At 49.2% G+C, this 22,590-nt stretch overlaps 2 protein-coding genes across 4 annotated transcripts in view; one reads left to right on the top strand and one right to left on the bottom strand.

Moving 5' to 3' along the window:
- MMACHC (metabolism of cobalamin associated C) overlaps positions 1–15,082 on the top strand; it is a 49,700-nt gene extending 34,618 nt beyond the window's left edge. For all 3 annotated transcript variants that reach the window (XM_063939409.1, XM_063939410.1, XM_063939411.1), the window contains exons 3-4: positions 5,427–5,582; positions 14,097–15,082. In XM_063939409.1, coding sequence (XP_063795479.1) covers positions 5,427–5,582; positions 14,097–14,408 — 468 coding nt within the window. In that variant the 3' untranslated portion in view covers positions 14,409–15,082. The remainder of the gene's footprint in view (positions 1–5,426; positions 5,583–14,096) is intronic.
- Positions 15,083–21,230: 6,148 nt separating this feature from the next.
- The window catches only part of LOC134957459 (aldo-keto reductase family 1 member A1-like), a 66,169-nt gene continuing 64,809 nt past the window's right edge, over positions 21,231–22,590 (bottom strand). The window contains exon 9 of the mRNA XM_063939408.1: positions 21,231–21,491. Within this exon, the coding sequence (XP_063795478.1) occupies positions 21,426–21,491 (66 nt within the window). The 3' untranslated portion in view covers positions 21,231–21,425. The remainder of the gene's footprint in view (positions 21,492–22,590) is intronic.

Genomic DNA, 22,590 nt, shown 5'->3' with positions numbered 1-22,590 from the left:
GGGGGAGGAGTTATTTGGGGTAGGTCTATCAGACCTGGTAGCCACGGCAACTGCTGGAAAATCCACATTTTTACCCCAGGTAGCTTCTCAACCTAAGAAGACGCCGTATTATCAGGCGCAGTCCTTTCGGCCCCATAAGGGCAAGCGGGCAAAAGGCGCCTCATTTATGCCCCGTGGCAGAGGGAGAGGAAAAAGGCTGCAACAAACAGCCAGTTCCCAGGAACAAAAGCCCTCTCCCGCCTCCGCAAAGTCCTCAGCATGACGCTGGGGCTTTACAAGCAGACACGGTGGGGGCCCGTCTCAAGAAGTTCAGTGCGCAGTGGGCCCACTCGCAAGTGGACCCCTGGATCCTTCAAGTGGTATCTCAGGGGTACAAATTGGAATTCGAGACGTCTCCCCCTCGCCGTTTTCTAAAGTCTGCTTTACCGACGTCTCCCTCAGACAGGGAGGCAGTATTGGATGCCATTCACAAGCTGTATTCCCAGCAGGTGATAATCAAGGTACCCCTCCTACAACAGGGAAAGGGGTACTATTCCACACTATTTGTGGTACCGAAGCCGGACGGCTCGGTGAGACCAATTTTAAACCTAAAATCCTTGAACACTTACATACAAAGGTTCAAATTCAAGATGGAGTCACTCAGAGCAGTGATTGCAAACCTGGAAGACGGGGACTATATGGTGTCTCTGGACATCAAAGATGCTTACCTACATGTCACAATTTGCCCTTCTCACCAAGGGTACCTCCAGGTTTGTGGTACAGAACTGTCACTATCCGTTTCAGACGCTGCCGCTTGGATTGTCCACGGCACCCCGGGTCTTTACCAAGGTAATGGCCGAAATGATGATACTCCTTCGAAGGAAGGGAGTTTTAGTTATCCCTTACTTGGACGATCTCCTGATAAGGGCAAGATCCAGGGAACAGTTGGAAGTCGGGGTAGCACTATCTCAGATAGTGCTGCGCCAGCACGGTTGGATTCTCAATATTCCAAAATCTCAGCTGATCCCGACTACCCGACTCCTATTCCTAGGGATGATCCTGGACACAGTCCAGAAAAAGGTGTTTCTCCCGGAGGAGAAAGCCAGGGAGTTATCCGAACTAGTCAGGAATCTCCTAAAACCAGGCCAAGTCTCAGTGCATCAATGCACAAGGGTCCTGGGAAAGATGGTGGCTTCTTACGAAGCAATCCCATTCGGCAGATTCCACGCAAGAACCTTCCAGTGGGATCTGCTAGACAAATGGTCCGGGTCGCATCTTCAGATGCATCAGCGGATAATCTTGTCACCAAGGACAAGGGTGTCTCTCCTGTGGTGGTTGCAGAGTGCTCATCTTCTAGAGGGCCGCAGATTCGGCATTCAGGACTGGGTCCTGGTGACCACGGATGCCAGCCTGAGAGGCTGGGGAGCAGTCACACAGGGACGAAATTTCCAGGGCTTGTGGTCAAGCCTGGAGACACTAAGCCTAGCAAGACCTCTGCTTCAAGGTCAGCCGGTGCTGATCCAGTCAGACAACATCACGGCAGTCGCCCACGTAAACAGACAGGGCGGCACAAGAAGCAGGAGGGCAATGTCAGAAGTCTTCCACATGATTGTGAACCGTTGGGAAAAACCAAAGGTGGACATGATGGCGTCCCGCCTCAACAAAAAACTGGACAGGTATTGCGCCAGGTCAAGGGACCCTCAGGCAATAGCTGTGGACGCTCTGGTAACACCGTGGGTGTACCAGTCAGTGTATGTGTTCCCTCCTCTGCCTCTCATACCCAAGGTACTGAGGATCATAAGAAGGAGAGGAGTAAGGACTATACTCGTGGCTCTGGATTGACCAAGAAGGACTTGGTACCCGGAACTTCAAGAGATGCTCACAGAGAAGTGGCCTCTACCTCTAAGAAAGGACCTGCTTCAGCAGGGACTCTGTCTGTTCCAAGACTTACCGCGGCTGCGTTTGACGGCATGGAGGTTGAACGCCGGATCTTGAAGGAAAAAGGCATTCCGGATGAAGTCATCCCTACCCTGATCAAAGCCAGGAAGGATGTAACCGTGCAACATTATCACCGGATTTGGCGTAAATATGTTGCGTGATGCGAGGCCAGGAAGGCCCCTACAGAGGAATTTCAACTGGGTCGTTTCCTACATTTCCTGCAAACAGGACTGTCTATGGGCCTAAAATTAGGGTCCATTAAGGTTCAAATTTCGGCCCTGTCGATTTTCTTCCAGAAAGAACTGGCTTCAGTTCCTGAAGTTCAGACGTTTGTCAAGGGGGTACTGCATATACAGCCTCCTTTTGTGCCTCCAGTGGCACCTTGGGATCTCAATGTAGTTTTGGGTTTCCTAAAATCACATTGGTTTGAACCACTCTCCACTGTGGACTTAAAATATCTCACTTGGAAAGTGGTAATGTTGTTAGCCCTGGCTTCAGCCAGGCGTGTCTCAGAATTGGCGGCTTTATCCTATAAAAGCCCTTACCTAATTTTTCATACGGACAGGGCAGAATTGAGGACCCGTCCTCAATTTCTCCCTAAGGTGGTTTCAGCATTTCACTTGAACCAGCCTATTGTGGTGCCTGCGGCTACTAGGGACTTGGAGGACTCCAAGTTGCTGGACGTAGTCAGGGCCCTGAAAATATATGTTTCCAGGACGGCTGGAGTCAGGAAATCTGACTCGCTGTTTATCCTGTATGCACCCAATAAGCTGGGTGCTCCTGCTTCTAAGCAGACTATTGCTCGTTGGATTTGTAGTACAATTCAGCTTGCACATTCTGTGACAGGCCTGCCACAGCCTAAATCTGTAAAAGCCCATTCCACAAGGAAGGTGGGCTCATCTTGGGCGGCTGCCCGAGGGGTCTCGGCGTTACAACTTTGCCGAGCAGCTACTTGGTCAGGGGCAAACACGTTTGCTAAATTCTACAAATTTGATACCCTGGCTGAGGAGGACCTGGAGTTCTCTCATTCGGTGCTGCAGAGTCATCCGCACTCTCCCGCCCGTTTGGGAGCTTTGGTATAATCCCCATGGTCCTTACGGAGTTCCCAGCATCCACTAGGACGTCAGAGAAAATAAGAATTTACTTACCGATAATTCTATTTCTCATAGTCCGTAGTGGATGCTGGGCGCCCATCCCAAGTGCGGATTGTCTGCAATACTTGTACATAGTTATTGTTACAAAAATCGGGTTATTATTGTTGTGAGCCATCTTTTCAGAGGCTCTTCTGTTATCATGCTGTTAACTGGGTTCAGATCACAGGTTGTACGGTGTGATTGGTGTGGCTGGTATGAGTCTTACCCGGGATTCAAAATCCTTCCTTATTGTGTACGCTCGTCCGGGCACAGTATCCTAACTGAGGCTTGGAGGAGGGTCATAGGGGGAGGAGCCAGTGCACACCAGGTAGTCCTAAAGCTTTTACTTTTGTGCCCAGTCTCCTGCGGAGCCGCTAATCCCCATGGTCCTTACGGAGTTCCCAGCATCCACTACGGACTATGAGAAATAGAATTATCGGTAAGTAAATTCTTATTATATTAGTTAAATATGTTTGTTACAGTGTATACTATAGACCAGGGGTGGCCAACCAGTCCGAGGCAAAGAGCCAGAAAAGATCTGTAGTCAAGGGTAAGAGCCAGTATCATGCGCGCGCTCAAAAATGGGGGCGTGGCCTAGTTTTCACAAAGCCACACCCCATTTTGTGCGCACACCTTTCGTTATGACGTTTGTAGGAGTATGACCTTCTGTCATAACTCCGTTTTTAGTTTTGTTGTACAGTGCCACATATATAAAATTTCAAAAAAATGGGTGCCTCCACACTGCCAGAAACATATATCCCCACAGTGCCAGATACATATATGCCTCACAGTGCCAGATACACATTGCCCCCCAGTGCCAGATATGCCCCCAGTGCCAGATATGCCCCCAGTGCCAGATATGCCCCCAGTGCCAGATATGCCCCCACAGTGCCAGATATGCCCCCACAGTGCCAGATATGCCTATGTCCCCACAGTGCCAGATATGTCCCGAAAGTGCCAGATATATATGTCCCAAAAGTGCCAGATATGCCCCCAATGCAGTGTCCCCGCAGTGCCAGATATACATGTCCCCCCAGTGCCAGATATACATGTCCCCCCAGTGCCAGATATACATGTCCCCCCAGTGCCAGCTATGCCCCCCGTGCCAGATATATATGCCCCCACAGTGACAGCTATGCCCCTAGTGCCAGATATGTCCCCAAAGTGCCAGCTATGCCCCCAATGCCAGTGTCTCCACAGTGCCAGATGTCCCCACAGTGCCAGATATACATTTCCCCCCAGTGCCAGCTATGCCCCCAGTACCAGATATACTTGTCCCCACAGTGCCAGCTATGCCCCTAGTGGCAGATATATATGTCCCCAGTGCCAGCTATGCCCCCAATGCCAGTGTCCCCACAGTGCCAGATACGTCCCCCAAGTGCACAAGCTAACTTCAGCCTCGTCCCAAGTGCCAGATAAATGTCCCCACAGTGCCAGCAATGCCCCCAGTGCCTAGAGTCCCCCCAGTGCCAGATATGCCCCCCAGTGCCAGATATACGTCTCCCTAGTGCCAGCAATGCCCCCAGTGCCAGCTATACATGACGGCGACCCCCCCCCCCCCCCCTCCCTTCCCCCGTGCTGCTCACCGTGTGGCTGCTGTCTGTGAGGGGAGGAGAGCGAAGCGTGCGCCTCTCCTACCCCTCACTCTCCGGCAGCTGTGTATCTCTTCTAGGCGCCGGTCCGTGAGCCAATGAAAGCTCGCGGTCGGGCAGCCTTAGCTCTGATTGGCTCACGGACCGGCGCCGGAGAGTGAGGGGCAGGAGAGGCGCACGCTGCGCTCTCCTCCCCTCACAGACAGCAGCAGCACGGGAGTAGGGGAGGCCAGGGCAGCGGTGGCCAGGAGCCGGCTGAGCCGCATGCGGCTCGAGAGCCGCGGGTTGGCCACCCCTGCTATAGACCATCTATAGTGTTAATTATTTAAACTGTATTCCATACACTAGAGTTTAAAAAAAACGAATGTGCACATATATGTTTTAGGGTCGGTACTAGTTTCTTCAACTGCTCCCTCAGACTCCCGCCCTTGCTCCATTGTTCTGCAAAGTGGGAGACTGGAGATGGCATTTGGACCCCCCACCCCCACCCCCCGCTTCCCCTCTAGAAATCCTGCATTTGCTACTGACTATGACCCTTCTCCCTGAAGTGGGTCATGGTTTGATGTGCCACTATGACCCTCCTCCCAGACGTGGGTGATGGATTGGTGTGCCCTCTATAGCTCTTCCTCTAAAATTGAGTACAGCATTGTTCCTCACAGAAATTAGTGTTTGTGGCCCCTGTGACCCTTATCCCAGAGGCGAGTGATTGTATGTTGTGGACCGGTGACCCTTACCTCAGAAGTGAGTGATTGTATGGTGTCTAAAATATGATTGTTCTCCACAGCGGTTGTTCCCCTCTCTCAAGGTGGATGTGATCTATGACTATGAGCTTCATCCCAACAGGCGGCCCAAGGTTCTGATGCAGACAGCAGCCCATGTGTCTGGAGCAGCCTATTACTATCAGAGGAGGGATGTGTCAGAAGATCCCTGGGGAAAGAGGGTAAGGAGCAGTCCCGTCATGGGGGCCTCAGTGAGGTTTGATAAATACACAGTTAGAGCTGGATTCAATTAGCCGTGAGCATTTACCGAACAAGGAAAAGTGTGGTAGCCTTTGGCTTTTACGCCCAAGGCTAATAAATTACAGCTCCTTTTTCTCGATCTGTAAATTTGCCGCTACCTTGGTTTAACCCTTATGTCCCGGCATAATTACCTGGAGCTATGGGTTAACGTGTTCTCGGCACCTGCGATAAAGGCACTTACTGTGGATTTCTGCTTGAGCCTCCATCAGGCTGTAATTGAATAGCCCCGTCAGACCAATTAGCACCCAGTTAATTATTGCAGCTAATTGGGGTCGATTCAATTCGGCAACTTATGAATAGCGCCGGGAATTAGCTCCCGACGCTATTCAATTCAGCTCCAGTTAAGTCGGCGATAGCCCGTTCTCGCCGACTAAACAGGTTGAATTGTCGGGAGAACGAGCATTCTCCGACTTAACTCCCTGGCGCGAGGCTGATTCCCGTCAGAATCAGCCTCGCGCCGGCCGCGAGGCAGCACTTTTGTCGGGTTTCTTCTCTCATCCCCCGGGGATGAGAGAAGAATTCCCGACAATTGCGGGTAACTAGCAGCTGAATTGAGTAGCGTCGGGAGCTAATTCCCGGCGCTATTCATAAGTTGCCGAATTGAATCGACCCCAATGAATCCGGCCCTAAGAAATCATTCACATACTGCAAGTCTGAATTCTGTAAAACTTCCAGCAACACAAACAGGATGTGGTTACAGCCACCCACTGAGAGCTACGATATAAGAGCAGCCTACAATGCTGGGATCTGCCCTATTGTTTGAATATCCTAAAACAATCTTTGTGCTAGGTAAAGTGCATAAGAGCTTGTACAGTTTATCGCTGTTGCCTCTTCTATAAAACTCCCTTAGAGAGAACTAATCCTTTGTTTGGGTGCAAAGTCCACTGCAGCTTTCTCTCCTTAATCCCTAACTGGGACCTTTTATACTTCGGTTTATTGCACACTCAGTACCTGTACCTCTCGGATACATGTGTTAGTAGAAAACAGTGTTCTGTTATTAGAGCTTGGATAATGTTGCAAGTTTTTGTAGTTTAGGTTGTACTCATTCTGTAATGGCAATGCTGCAGCTATAATACATATAGGGGGTCATTCCGAGTTGTTCGTTCGTTATATTTTTCTCGCAACGGAGCGATTAGTCGCTCATGCGCAATGTCCGCAGTGCGACTGCGCCAAGTAAATTTGCTATGTAGTTAGGTATTTTACTCACGGCATTACGAGGTTTTTTCTTCGTCTGGAGATCGTAATGTGATTGACAGGAAGTGGGTGTTTCCGGGCGGAAACAGGCCGTTTTATGGGTGTGTGCGAAAAAACGCTGCAGTTTCTGGGAAAAACGCGGGAGTGGCTGGAGAAACGGAGGAGTGTCTGGGCGAACGCTGGGTGTGTTTGTGACGTCAAACCAGGAACGACAAGCACTGAACTGATCGCAGATGCCGAGTAAGTCTGGAGCTACTCAGAAACTGCTAAGAAGTGTCTATTCGCAATTCTGCTAATATTTCGTTCGCAATTTTGATAAGCTAAGATTCACTCCCAGTAGGCGGCGGCTTAGCGTGTGCAAAGCTGCTAAAAGCAGCTTGCGAGCGTACAACTCGGAATGAGGGCCTTAGGGCCTAATTCAGACATGACCGCAGCAGCAAATTTGTTAGCTAATGGGCAAAGCCATGTGCACTGTGGTGGGGGGGGGGGTGGGGGGGGGGGTGCAGATATAACATGTGCAGAGAGCGTTAGATTTGGGAGCGGCCGCAAGATGAGCGCGACAGCGGTTCCACCGACGTGTCGGTTTGGTGTGTACAGCGTTAGGGTCATTATCAACATATCGGTGAATGTTGGTGTGAGATTGCCTGTGTGTGGTGCCATGATTAAATCGGACCTAGTCCAGGACTCCAGTTGTCCTGGTTTTTCTAGGAGGCTTCTACCTTCTCCACTCAAGTTCTTTAACTCCTAAGATCTAATTTAAAGTTCAGAACCTTTCCCAGCTAGAGGCATCAGTTTGGCACCTGGACAAGCCACGTTACACTCTGAGGTGTGGCAATGAATGGAACAGAGTAGCCGCTGTTGTATGTGGGACACAGATATTGGGAAGCTTTGTATCTGAGCTGTGCTTTAGAGCTACTCTAGGTTCCGTCTTCCCTACTTTGAATCTGGCTGCCATTTTTAAATGTTCTCCAGTGCAGCGTGACATACCTTTGCCAAAGTACAAGATTGTCTCCTTCTGGCTATGTTAACACATATGGGGCCTTATGTTCAGTTCTGAGTCATTTCCTCATCATCATCGCAGGAAACAGACTACTACATTTGGGGAACACAGACTACTAAACTTTTTGATGTCTTGTCACCACCTCTGAATACAATAAGGAAATTAAGATGAATAGCCTCTGTAAAAGGGTTCATGCAATCTTACGCTTGACCCTCCGAGCTCAGGTGCCTGACATCTGTTGTAAGAAAATGTATTTTCTCTGTAGGTTGTCGGAGTGATATCTCTCTCCTTTATCACTCTGTTCTTCCCCCACGGATGGACCCTCAGAACTTCTTGAGGCAGCCTGGGAAAGAGACCTGCATAGAACTCATTAGGCAAAGCGTCACTAAGTGTTTTTGTCAATATTTGGTTGCAGGAAAACGCATTCAAGGTTTGCACGAGATGGCCTAATTCAGACCTGATTGCAAAAGCAAAATCTTATTTAGGGCCCTCATTCCGAGTTGATCACTCGCTAGCTACTTCTAGCAGCCGTGCAAACGCATAGTCGCTGCCCACGGGGGAGTGTATTTTCGCTTTGCAGGAGTGCAAACGCCTATGCAGCCGAGTGTCAGCAAACACATTTTGTGCAGAACAAGACCAGCCCTGTAGTTACTTATTCTGTGCGATGATTGCTGCGTCGAAGGTCCCGGTATTGACGTCAGATACCTGCCCAGCCACGCCTGCGTTTTTCCAAACACTCCTAGAAAACGGTCACCAAAGACTCCCACTTCCTGCCAATCTCCTTGCGTCCGCCAGTGCGACTGTAAGCGTCGCTAGAACCTGTGCAAAACCACAAAGCTCTTTGTACTTGTACGACGCGCCTGCGCATTGCCCCGTTCTGCCATAATCACTGTGCTGCGAAAATCCGTAGTGAGCGATCAACTCTGATTGACCACCCAGGTGGGTTATAATGGGCCTAATTCAGACTTGATTGTAGCCGCGCAAAACTTTACATGGCTACGATCAGTTACTCAGACATGCGGGGAGACCCCCAGCACAGGGCTAGTCCGCCCCGCATGTTTGGCTCTGCCTCGCCGCACAAGTGCAAAAGCATCTCACAGTGGCGGTGCTTTTGTACTTGACAGCGCTGGTTGGGGGGTCTCCCTTTACCTAAAAAGCGCTGTGTGTGGGTTGGCTCCAATCCGTGTCTCTCTTGCCATTCTTGGGGGTGAAACTCTCCTCCCCTGTGTGTGTGTGTGTGTGTGTGTGTGTGTGTGTGTGTGTGTGTGTGTGTGTGTGTGTGTGTGTGTGTAGAGTGTCTGTGGTCTCCATAAAGCTATGTCCAGTAACACTGTCATATGCTGCAGAGGATATGTCCTCGCAGGATGATCCCATTCCATGTAATCAGGATTGCACTGTTTTAGCACAGATACCAGCAAGGGAGCCTGAATGGTTATCCTCTATCAAATCTATGATTTCTCAGATTTCTACTAGGGTTGCACAGAATGAATCTGCAACTCAGGCTTTACAGAGCTCTATGGCAGTCTGTCCCAGTTCTGTTACCTCAGGGCCCCCGCTGTATATTCCCAAAAACATGCTCTTGCCCAGATTATGCAAGATGACACGGGTACCGATTCTGACACTGAGGACTGTGATGGGGATGTGTTGAGGGGGGACTGCATATCTTACACAGGTGCAGTTAATGATAGAGGCCATTAGGGTAGTGTTGAATATTACTGATGCAACACCTGTGCAGGTTGAGGAGGCTTACTTTACTGACAATAAGAAAGCCTCGCTAACCTTCCCTGCGTCAAAATAATGAAATGCTATTTTTGAAAAAGCATGGGAAAACCCTGAGAAAAGATTCCAGATCCCTAAAAGGGTCCTGGTGGCATTTCCTTTCCCTGTGGAGGATAGAAAAAAAAATGGGAAAACCCGCCCATTGACGCTTCTGTATCCAGACTCTCAAAAAGATGGTTTTACCTGTTCCAGGATCCACCGCCTTGAAAGAGCCGGCTGATCGTAAAATTGATAATACGCTCAAATCCATGTACACGGCTTCAGGGGCTATATTACTTCCCATTATTGCCAGTGCTTGGATTGCCAAAGCTATAGTAAAGTGGTCAGGCACATTATTTGAAGATTTGGATACTATGGATAAAGCTGATGTTGAAATGTTTTTGCGTAACATTCAGGATTCGGCAGGATTTCTGGTAGAATCCATGAAAGATCTGGGTTCCATGTCTGCAGGAATTTTTTCCATGTCGATCTCGGCTCGTCGAGGACTGTGGCTGCGACTGGTCTGCCGACGCGGAATCCAGGAGAAGTGTGGAGACCCTACCCTGCACAGGTCAGGCTCTCTTTGGGGAAGTGTTAGATGCGTGGATCTCCACGGCTACAGCGGGTAAGTCACCTTTTCTTCCCTCCGCTGCACCTGCTACGAAGAAACCCTTTTCTTCAACTGCATCACAGCCCTTTCGGGCTGCCAAGCCACGAAAGACCAGACCGTCCAACACCTTCTTTAGGGGAGGCCGGCCCAAATCCAAGAAACCGGCTGCGGCGGGTTCCCAGGAACAGAAACCTACTTCAGGTACTCCGAAGTACTCCGCATGACGGTGGACTGCACGCCCCGGAGGTGGGGCCGGTGGGAGCGAGACTCAGGCTTTTCTGTCATGTCTGGGTGTCGTCCGGCCTGGATCCCTGGATGCAAGATATCGTGTCCCAGGGGTACAGGCTGGAATTTCAAAATCTCCCTCCTCACCGATTCTTCAAATCAAGGCTGGCAGACAGGTCTGTCCTGTAGGCAGCCGTCCAGAAGTTGGTGGAGGCACAGGTTATTGTACCAGTCCCTCCTCATCTGCAAAACAAAGGTTACTATTCAAACCTTTTCGTGGTACCAAAACCGGATGGTTCGGTCAGGCCCATTCTGAACCTAAAATCGCTGAATCCCTTTCTGAAGGAGTTCAAGTTCAAAATGGAGTCTCTAAGGGCGGTGATATCAAGTCTGGAAGAGGGGAAATTCCTGGTATCCCTGGATATCAAGAATGCGTACCTCCACATTCCGATTTGGCTACCGCATCAGGCTTATCTCCAATTTGCACTGTTGGATTGTCATGATCAGTTCCAAGCTTTGCTATTTGGCCCCTCCACAGCACCGAGGGTTTTCACCAAGGTGATGGTGGAAATGATGGTTCTCCTCCGCAGACAGGGGGTGAACATAATTCCGTATCTGGACGATCTGCTGATAAAGGCACCGTCCAAGGAGAAGCTGTTACAGTCCATCCTTCTCACGACCCACCTGCTCAGGGAGCACTGTTGGATCCTGAATCTTCCAAAATCAAATTTGGAACCAACCACTAGGTTGTCCTTTCTGGGAATGATCCTCGACACGGAAGTGCAGAGGGTGTTTTTTCCTGAGGAAAAAGCGTTGGTGATACAAACAATGGTCCGGGATGTCCTGAAGCCAGCCCGGGTGTCTGTTCATCAGTTCATTCGCCTTCTGGGAAAGATGGTGGCCTCTTACGAGGCTCTACAGTATGGGAGGTTTCATGCTCGGTCCTTCCAACTGGATGTCCTGGACAAGTGGTCGGGATCCCATCTACATATGCACCAGAGGATACGTCTGTAACCAAAGGCCATGATTTCACTCCTCTGGTGGTTGCAACTACCTCACCTTCTGGAGGGACGCAGTTTCGGGATTCAGGACTGGATCCTTCTAACCACGGATGCAAGTCTCCGAGGCTGGGGCGCAGTCACTCAAGGGAATACCTTCCAAAGAAGGTGGTCAAGTCTGGAAGCCGGCCTGCCGATAAACATTCTAGAACTAAGAGCCGTCTACAACGGTCTTCTCCAAGCAGCCCATCTTCTGAGAAATCGGGCCATTCAAGTGCAGTCGGACAATGTAACGACAGTGGCTTACATCAACCGACAGGGCGGAACGAAGAGCAGAGCTGCAATGTCGGAGGTAACAAGAATCATCCTCTGGGCAGAAAAACACGCGTTGGTGCTGTCAGCAATCTTCATTCCGGGAGTAGACAACTGGGAAGCGGACTTCCTCAGCAGAAACGATCTCCATCCAGGAGAGTGGGGACTCCATCCGGAGGTGTTCACGGAGGTAACAGATCTTTGGGGTGTACCTCAAATCAACATGATGGCCTCTCGTCTCAACAAGAAGCTTCGGCGATATTGTTCCAGGTCGAGGGACCCACAAGCAGTGGTGGTGGATGCCCTGGTGACTCCGTGGGTTTTCCAGTCGGTGTACATGTTTCCACCACTCCCACTCATTCCAAGAGTGCTAAAGCTCATAAGGAGAACAAGGGTTCAAGCGATCCTCATTGCTCCAGACTGGCCAAGAAGGTTTTGGTACGCGGATCTTCTGGATCTACTGCTAGAAGAGCCTAGGCCTCTCCTCTTCAGGAGGACCTGCTGCAGCAGGGGTCATTCGCCTACCAAGACTTACCGCGGCTGCGTTTGACGGCATGGAGGTTGAACGCCAGATACTAACTCGGAGGGGCATTCCAAACAAGGTTATTCCTACCCTGATACAGGCTAGGAAAGGCGTGACGTCTAAACAGTATCATCGTATTTGGAAAAAATATGTATCTTGGTGTGAGTCCAAGAAGCTTCCTACGGTGGAGTTTCAACTGGGACGTTTTCTCCTCTTCCTGCAAGCAGGTGTGGATATGGGCCTGAGGTTGAGGTCCATAAAGGTCCAAATTTCGGCCCTATCCATTTTCTTCCAGAAATAGTTGGCTGCCCTTCCTGAGGTTCAGATTTTTTTGAAGGGAGTTCTGCACATCCAACCTCCCTTTGTGCCCCCTACGGCGCCCTGGGATCTTAACGTGGTGTTGCAGTTCCTCCAGTCGGACTGGTTTGAGCCTCTACAGGAGGTTGAGGTCAAGTTTCTCACGTGGAAGGCTGTCACTACTTTGGCCTTAGCTTCTGCTAGACGTGTGTCGGAGTTGGGGGCTTTGTCCTGTAGAAGCCCATACTTGATCTTCCATGAAGATAGGGCTGAGCTTCGGACATGTCAGCAGTTTCTTCCGAAGGTTGTGTCGGCATTTCATATCAACCAACCTATTGTGGTGCCAGTTGCTACTGACTCCTCAATTTCATCAAAGTCCTTGGATGTTGTAAGGGCTCTGAAAATCTATGTGAAGAGGACTGCTCGTCACAGAAAATCGGACTCTCTGTTTGTCCTATATGATCCCAAGAAACTTGGGTGTGCTGCTTCAAAGCAGACAATATCTCGCTGGATCAGGTTCACTATCCAGCATGCGTATTCTATGGCTGGATTGCCGTGTCCTACGTCTGTTAAGGCCCCCTCTACTCGTAAGGTGGGTTCTTCCTGGGCGGCTGCCCAGGGTGTCTCGGCTTTACAGCTTTGCCTAGCGGCTACTTGGTCTGGGTCGAAAGTGTTTGCAAAGTTCTACAAGTTCGATACTTTGGCCGCTGAGGACCTGAAGTTTGGTCAATCAGTTCTGCAGGAGCCTGCGCGCTCTCCCTCCCGTTCCGGGAGCTTTGGTACATCCCCATGGTACTAATGTGGACCCCAGCATCCTCTAGGACGTAAGAGAAAATAGGATTTTGGTTACCTACCGGTAAATCCCTTTTCTCGTAGTCCGTAGAGGATGCTGGGCGCCCGCCCAGCGCTTCGTTTTCCTGCTATCATTATTTGGTTCAGTACAACTTCTTTTAGTTGAGTACCGCATTGTTACTTGGTAAGTAATGTTTCAGCGGTTGCTGCGTTTCAAGCTAGTTAGCTTGATGTGCCGTGTGTGTGTGTGTGTGTGAGAGAGAGCTGGTGTGAATCTCGCCACTATCTGTGTAAAATCCTTCTCTCGAAGATGTCTGTCTCCTCGGGCACAGTTTCTAGACTGAGTCTGGTAGGATGGGCATAGAGGGAGGAGCCAGCCCACACTGTTAAACTCTTAAAGTGCCAGTGACTCCTGGTGAACCAGTCTATACCCCATGGTACTAATGTGGACCCCAGCATCCTCTATGGACTACGAGAAAAGGATTTACCGGTAGGTAACCAAAATCCTATTTTCATGTATGGTGGGATTGTCCTTTAGTATCTGGTGGAGTGTGTCAGCCATCCTGGGGAGACTTCTACCTACCGACCCCCTTGTCATGCTCCTGTGACACTTACCGGTAGTACAACATATTTGTACTGTGGGCCGCTTCCGAATCCAAATGAATCTCCCTTTCTGTAGGTAGGAGAAGAGTTATGCGATTAGTTCTTGTTGTGTTGTCATTTCAGAAGATGTACGGAGTCTGCATTCACCCTCGATTTGGCGGATGGTTTGCCATTCGCGCTGTGCTGGTGTTTACTGAAGTGCTGGCCCCGGAATTGGAGCAGATCCTGCCCATAGACTGCCTGCCCAGCAGAGAGGACCGCATCAGCCTACTGGAGAATTTCAACTTTAACTGGCGGGATGGGAAGTACCGGGATGTGCTGCCGGCAGAGGAAAAGTACTCCGGGGATCAGACGCTATACTTCTCAACTTCACCTGCAGAGCGGCTGAAGCTCCTGGAACTCTGGGGTCAGCTGCACCCCATCCCACCTTGTTGAAACTTCCCTTCACAATGAAGAGTGAACGGGGTCTCATGTTGAAATCCCTATAATATCACCTGCTGTCTATATAATAATCATGTGTATTTCAGGTGTTTCAGTCTTTGTCTGGATAATGAAGGTCTATCCTGGTCGCTTACTCTGCAAAGACCCCATCAGTGGTGCTTTTATTTGTTGGATTGGCCGCTTGTTGCAGCCAAAACGTTACAGGGGCCAAATAGTTTTTAGGAATCGCTAAATCGGTTCAGCTTTGTAAGGGATCCAGGTACATTTTTAATATTTATTTCTTTTGAACTGACGTGTAGTATAGATACAAGATGATCTTATGGTTAATACGGTAAGGTTGGCAGAAATGGCACATGCACACCGGTCTTAGCTTGATGGTGTCAGAAGTGGGATTGGGCCCAATCAACCGCCAAATAACAGTCAAACGTTTCACTGTAAAATAATGGAGTTTCTCTGATTTGCTGCTGGAGATGATTTTATGGAGGTGCTGCTGGTGACCTTTAGTGTAGCCATAAAGCTAGCTGGTTTTAAATTATTGTGTGGGTTAAATTATTTATTCGTTGAGAAAATTCTGTATTTTTATACATTTTAGTAATATTTTATTTTGGCAAACCGGTGGATATTTTCCTGATTAGATGATAATAAAAGCTGCTGAATATTACAACAAATCTGTATTGTGCTGTTTAATTTTGGGGATGCTGTGAAACAGATGGGATAGAGGGGATAATTATTGATGACTCATGCAATACGTAGATTTATTTTTTTTAAAGCAGCAATGGTCATGGTATTGCTAAAAAAAAAACTGAGGGGCTGATTCAATTGTTTACTCTGCCCCCTGCTGGGCGTCTGTAGCAATAGGTGTTTGTCGGAGCTATTCAATTATTGCTTTGGTCAGACGCCCTTTACCAGTTAAGGCATCTGACAGCTTCGCGTGAATGGGCATTGAGTGACGGGGGGTGGACAGGGGGGCCCTTATTTCACCCAGCGGTGAAATGAACGACCTGAGCAGGGCCGCGAATCGCTATCGCTATGGGCGTACACACGGAGAGGGGATGCAGTCAAGATCCCGCCGGACGGAATACTGACACCGGAATCCTGACCGGCACAATCCCGACATAGGGGTATATTCAATTAAAGTCTGATCCATTCCGACATGTATTTGTCGGAATGGATCTGACAACCCCTATTCAATCCCATCTAAAATTCGATTTTTGCAAGTCGAATTTTAGTTGGGACCCAGAGGAGGAGAGGGGGGGCCGAGCTGCGGGGGGACAGCTGGCGGCAGCCAGAGTAGCGCTGCAGCAGGATGTCACTCAGCCGCCCGACCTCACGGCAGCTTCCTCCCGGCTCCAGCAGCGTGCTGGAGCCGGGTGGAAGCTGCCATGAGGTCAGGCGGGTGAGTGACATACAGCTGCAGCGCTGATCGTAGCGCTGATCTCCTGTATACCCGCCGGCTGTCTCCCTGCGGCTACAAACACACCCCCCCCCCCCCCCCTCGCCTCCTCCGGGTCCATCTCATTCCGACATCATTTTGATGTCGGATTGAGATAGTCGAAAAGGGGGCCAAAACCTGTCGGATTTGGCCACATTTTCGACATCAACACGTGGTTCGGCAGCTATTCCGCCGATCCACGTGCTTTTCGACAAGTCGAATAGCTCTGAATAGGTCGACTCAGGATTCGACCTTAAAAAGTCGAAAACTGCCGTCTTTTCGACAGACGTCAGTTTTCGACTGCAATTGAATATACCCCATATTCTCCCTCTGTGGGTGTCCACGACACCCATAGATGGAGAATAAATTAGAGTGCGAGCGTAGCGAGGCACCGTGCCCGCAGCGTGGCGAGCGCAGCGAGCCCGCAAGGTGCTGCGTTGCGCTCGCTCCCCTGTCGGAATTGTGCCGGTCGTGGATTCCGGTGTCTGTATTCCGACCGCCGGGAACCCGTCCGGCAGGATTCCGTACTGATCCCACGGAGAGATTGCTTAGAATTTAAGCACGTTTTTTTCCTTGTATCTCCTGTGGCTGTGAGGAAAAAATGTCTGCTGCACCTAATGGGCTTCTATCGAAAAAACAACTGATTACTCCGATAGACACCAAGTGGGTCATTCTGAGTTGATCGCACGGGAGCAGTTTTTTGCAGCGCTGCCATCATAGTCTCCGCCTATGGGGGAGTATATTTTAGCATAGCAAGTGTGCGATCGCTTGTGCAAGGGAGCTGTGCAAAAAGTTTTTGTGCAGTTTCTGAGCTTACTCAGCCACTGCGATCACTTCAGCCTGTCCGGTCCCGGAATTGACGTCAGACACCCGCCCTGCAAACGCCTGGACACGCCTGCATTTTCCACGGCACTCCCAGAAAACAGTCAGTTGCCCCCCAGAAACGCTTTCTTGCTGTCAATCACCTTACGATTGCCGCTGCTATCGCTTTCTTCGTAAGGACCCACGCTGCCTGGTGTTTACTGTCACCGGGCAGCGACGCACCTGTGCATTGCGGTTGCGGCGCATGCGCAGTTCAGACCCGATCGCAACGCTGCTAAAAACTGCAGCGTGCGATCGGGTCGAAATGACACCCAAAGTCCTTTAGTTGGCCAGCAGGTGGTCCGCGCCACAATTTGATATAAATAGGTAGGTTTCGTACCAAATGTTTATTTTAGATTTCTTTCAATGACCACAGATGAATCTACAAAGTGATAACAATGTAGACTGCAATCACTGCTGGCAGAGTTTGAGTGCAGGAAGGGAACTGCTGCTGAATTTTGATATTATTAGCCTTATGTATCAAGGCCGTGATGTATCCCTAGGCAGCTGGCTTATATCCCGGGATGCAGTCAAAATCCCAGCTGTCTGGATCCCGATAGTCTGAATCTTGACGCATCCCAGAGGTAAATACTGGGATTGGGGTTAGGGTTAGGCAGTAGTGGAATGGTTAGGTCTTTCAGATTTACGTTTTTGTTCCCTGTTTTGTGTATTATAAGCATCATCATTATCACCCCTTCGTTTATTTATTTTTTGCTGTGATCAGAGCACCTGTGAAGCTGGCTACCCTGTCGGGAAAAGGGGGTGCGTTTGCAACTGGCCAGCAGCTTCTGTTCCTGCACACTGGATAGTGTCTCTGATATTATCATCTGCTGCAGGCTATGAGCTATCCTGTTTCTTGCTGGACTGAATGTTGTTTTCCCTTTTAAAATGACCTGTTATTAAAATAATTTTGGTGTTCCTGTTTGTTCCCTCCGTCCAAAGGTTGCATACCTTATTGTCACAGCACCCCGCCCCAGTTTGCGCTCAGGTACGCCAACCTAATGCAGGTGGGTGGTTCTGACGGGATCCGGTCTGAAGATCGACAGTGTCTAGGTCGACAATGTTTAGGTCGACCACTATAGGTCGACAGTCACTAGGTCGACATGGATGGAAGGTCGACAAGGTTTCTAGGTCAACATGTGCTAGGTCGACAGGTCTAAAGGTCGACATGAGTTTTTCACTTTTTTTTTTCATACTTAACGATCCACGTGGACTACGATTGGAACGGTAAAGTGTGCCGAGCGAAGCGGTAGCGGAGCGAAGGCACCATGCCCGAAGCATGGCGAGTGAAGCGAGCCATGCGAGGAGACGCAGTGCAGTAATTTGGGATCCCGGTCACTCTCCGAAGAAAACGACACCAAAAAAAAAAAAAATCCTCATGTCGACCTTTAGACCTGTCGACCTAGAAACCCTGTCGACCTTCCATCCATGTCGACCTAGTGACTGTCGACCTATAGTGGTCGACCTATTGTCGACCTAGATACTGTCGATAAAACGAACCACACCCGGTTCTGACGTGGGTACTCAAGGCACCACCACAAGGATTGTTAGTATTTGATGCTCAATTCCACCTTTCCTCCCCCGACCTCTCTCCGCTTTCCTCACTCCTTTCTCCAACTTTCTCGCTGCTATCTCTTCTTGGATTTCCCAGAGCTTTCTTAAACTTAATATGTCTAAGACTGAGCTGATCATCTTCCCACCCTCCCGCACAACCTCGCCTCCTACAATTTCATTGTGTTGATGGTACAACTATCTCCTCAATCCCCCAAGTGTACTGTCTTTGAGAAATCCTTGACTCCTCCCTCTCCTTCAAACCACACATTCAGAACCTACCACAAACCTGCCGTTTTCATCTCAAAAATATTTCAAGGATCAGACCCTTTCTCACCCAGGATGCTACTAAGACCATCATCCACTCAGGTCATCTCCAGCTGGACTACTGTATTCTCCTCCTGACTGGTATCCCTGACAAATGCCTCTCTCCACTCCAATCTATCCTCAATGCTTCATCCCGGCTCATCTTCCTCTAAGTGCATTATGTCCACCTCCCATCTCCTACCAGCCCTTCACTGGCTTCCCTTCCCTTTCAGAATCCAATTCAACCTTCTTACACTCGCCTACTAAGCGCTCACCCACTCCTCTCCCATTTACATCTCTGACCTTATCTCCCTTTACACTCCCACCTGTCCTCTTTACTCTGCTAATGCACGCGGAGACTCCTGCCTACTGATTGCTTCCTCCCACTCCTATCTCCAAGATTTCTCACGTGCTGCTCCCCTTCTCTGGAATTCGCTACCTCTCCCCCTCAGACTCTTTGCTCCTCTTTACAAAACTTCAAACAAACTCTCAAGATGCACTTTTTCACCAAACCCAGCCATCTCTCATCCTAACCCTCTGTTCCACGCTCTGTCTACCCCATCTGTGTCCTCCCTGTCTCCCCCTCCCCTGTAGAATGTAAGCTCTAGCGATCAGGGCCCTCTTCCCTCATGTGCTTTTCCTTCTCTTACGTAAGCCATTTTCAACGGCACCAAATCCTGAAGGTTTCTGCCATCCATACTTATTTCAGCGTCGTCTGCTGTCTGTTTTATTTACCCTGTACTTGTCTTATATTATCTTCAACTTTAAGTCACTGTTTTCCTGTTTTGATTACTCGCTTATGTACTTTGTAATTGGGCGCTGTGGATCCCTTGTGGTTCCATATAAATAAAGGGGGGTAATAATTAGAATGGCGCTCTTGTGTTCACAAGACACGTAAATCACACAATTATTACCTACATGTAGCATGGGCTGTTCCAGGCACGTGAAGTCTTAAGAACACAGAGATACGCTGATACATTTTTAGGATTGGAAATATGTACAATTATTATATATACAGTCAACAAGTAAAGAAAAAGGCAGAAAAACCTAACAAACTTACGCTGAGGTCAGGTTGTCTGAGTGGAGGGAGACCACCGGAACGCAGAAATATCGAAACACTCCTAGCCTGAAAGCTCTCCCTTTGAAGAGTGTATGCTGCTGGGTCATATAGGGGCAGATGTATTAAGCCTGACATGGCGTAAGGAAGTGATAAACCAGTGATAAGTGCAAGGTGATAAAGGCACCAGCCAGTCAGCTCCTAACTGTCAATTTACATAATGGAGCTGATTGGCTGGTGCGTTTATCACCTTGCACTTATCACTGGATTATCACTTCCTTATGCCATCTCCAGGTTAATACATCTGCCCCATAGTTCCAAAAGCCCCCTCCCTCAGTAACCTCCACCCTCCAGGCTGGGCAAGGAATTCCTTTGTTGACACAGGGCTTGCTTAGATGTAAATTGGGCTGGCCTCTGGGACCACTACTCGTATATATTTTGGGAGGATTCTGGAGCCCCTAATAGGTTTTAGGCAGGAAGACTCTCTGACTGTGTCTGAGCCCTCTTATAGTTCCCATACTGGTCATTATTTATGAGATATTATCACCGTTTACCTAGAATGCGTATAGTCATGGTATGTGACTTTGAGGAATCGCCGTAACCCATGGCAATGCCACAGTTACTTGCTCATTTCACTGTAATTTACTGTTTTTCCTGGAATGGACACATACCTACATAAGGAGCATGGACCATGGACACCCTCTCGGACAGAAATCTGCACCCTCAAATCCACCCTCTTTTCCGCAATCAATTCCTCCCTTGCAGTACAGTTGGGGGCCCAAATTCCTTCACCTGCTGATAAAGAAGTTATTGCCATGTTACTGCCCCTCACTGACAAAAGGATTTGTATGAATGCTTTGCTGGATAAGATTGACTCCGACACTGCCAGGATAGGTACCCTAGAACAGTGCACCAGTGCCACTGAGGATTCGGTCCAAGCCCTTCAGCAGGCATAGGCTACCCAAACCCAGACCATTCATCTCATCTTTTAAACAGTAAACACTCTGTAAAATGTAAATTGAGGGGTGCTACGATCAGGTCTGAATTAGGCCTAAAATCCAACCAGAGAGAGTGTCAGCAGCAGCATTTTGTACAGCGTGAAGCAAATGGGATCCGGACTCTGGGTCAACAACATACATTAGGTCGACACTAGAAAAGGTAGACACATGGTGTTGGGGTTTTTTCATGTTTTTGGACTTTTGCCATCCTTGATTATTCATGTCACATATCATAACCTTTAGTAACCTTGTAGCGAGCGGCGCGAGACATCGTGCCTGAAGCGTGGTGAGCAAAACGTTTCTACAAACGGTGGTCCCAGATGAAAAACCATCCACGATAACCCCAAAAATGCAAAAAAAAACCTGTCACCATTGTAATATCTACCTTTTGATCCTGGTGACCTTTTCCAGTGTTGACTTTTCAGATGTTGACCATATGGAGTCGACCTAATTATGTACTAAAATGTTGAATAGCATTTGGCATGCCTTTTTTTGTTAACCTTTAAAATCTGGGAGGTGTTTTTACCTCACGCTGTAGGTGTAAAATGGACTCTTGTGAATGTAACATAATGCCCTTTGCTTTTATGAAAGAACTGAAGCCAGAAAACTACTTTGGAAAAAGGGACATTTATTACACAGTCTGGATACCGGGTCCTGGTCTGGAAATGCGGCGCAGCAATAGTTACACGGTACAGAGACACAAAGCGGTGACTGCGTCTAGGCCTGGGCAGGCTGCATCGGAATACACAGAGGCTGTAGCAGAGATCACATGGGGCGTCTCCGGACCGCTCAGCGTTGGAATAATCTCAGTATGGATCATTAAATGGATACATGGGGTAGTTGGGGTCGTATCGAACCATCTTTCCATCCACCTGTAAACAGACAAAGGAATTAAATGGATAGAATGTGTAATATTTATTATTTGCCATGGTTCCAGCTACCACAAGATATCACAATGACATGAGTGGGTTGTGCGAGAATGGACTACAGTTTCCTTGTGATACATATGGGACCTGCAGAGATACATTTAGGAATGCTTTTACCATCTTATTAATGGAGTATGCACAGGCCGAGTGCTCTAGGCAACCAGGCCCCCCAACCAGGGCTGCCATCAGAAATTGTGGGGCCCATCTCTCCCAAATAAAAGATTCTGTCGCACTGCTCCACCCCTATGTGATGTCCTACATTGTGACCTTACAGATAGGTAGAGTGATGCGGACCTACAGTAATGATTCACGGAGAGCTGATGTGCAGGGAAGGCTTGTTTTAAGAAGTTCTCCCTGCACACCAGCCTGCTGTTGATTCACAGACTGGTGCAGCGCTACAGCTATTGGTGGTAGTAGCCAGGGGTGGGCCCCCCTCTCTGTAAGGGCCTGGGACACCAGTCCTCCCCCTGACGGCTGCCCTGCTCCCAACACCATACAACATATTAGCAGCAACGCTGGGTGAATGGATAAATCTGCAGCCACATTAGCAGCAGTGCTGGGTGAATGGATAAAGCTGCAGCTGCATTAGCAGCAGTGCTGGGTGAATGGGTAAAGCTGCAGCCACATTAGCAGCAGCACTGGGTGAATGGATAAAGCTGCAGCCACATTAGCAGCAGCGCTGGGTGAATGGATAAAGCTGCAGCCACATTAGCAGCAGCGCTGGGTGAATGGATAAAGCTGCAGCCACATTAGCAGCAGCGCTGTGTGAAGGGATAAAGCTGCAGCCACATTAGCAGCAGCGCTGGGTGAATGGATAAAGCTGCAGCCACATTAGCAGCGGCGATGGGTGAGTAGATAAAGCTGCAGCAGCGCTGGGTGAATAGATAAAGCTGCAGCCACATTAGCAGCAGTGCTGGGTGAATGGATAAAGCTGCAGCCACATTAGCAGCAGCTCTGGGTGAATGGGTAAAGCTGCAGCCACATTAGCAGCAGCGCTGGGTGAATGGATAAAGCTGCAGTCACATTAGCAGCAGCGCTGGGTGAA

The sequence above is a fragment of the Pseudophryne corroboree genome, chromosome 9 (genome assembly GCF_028390025.1).
Source record: "Pseudophryne corroboree isolate aPseCor3 chromosome 9, aPseCor3.hap2, whole genome shotgun sequence".
Lineage (NCBI taxonomy): Eukaryota > Metazoa > Chordata > Amphibia > Anura > Myobatrachidae > Pseudophryne > Pseudophryne corroboree.
This window is presented reverse-complemented; position numbering and strand designations above follow the sequence as displayed.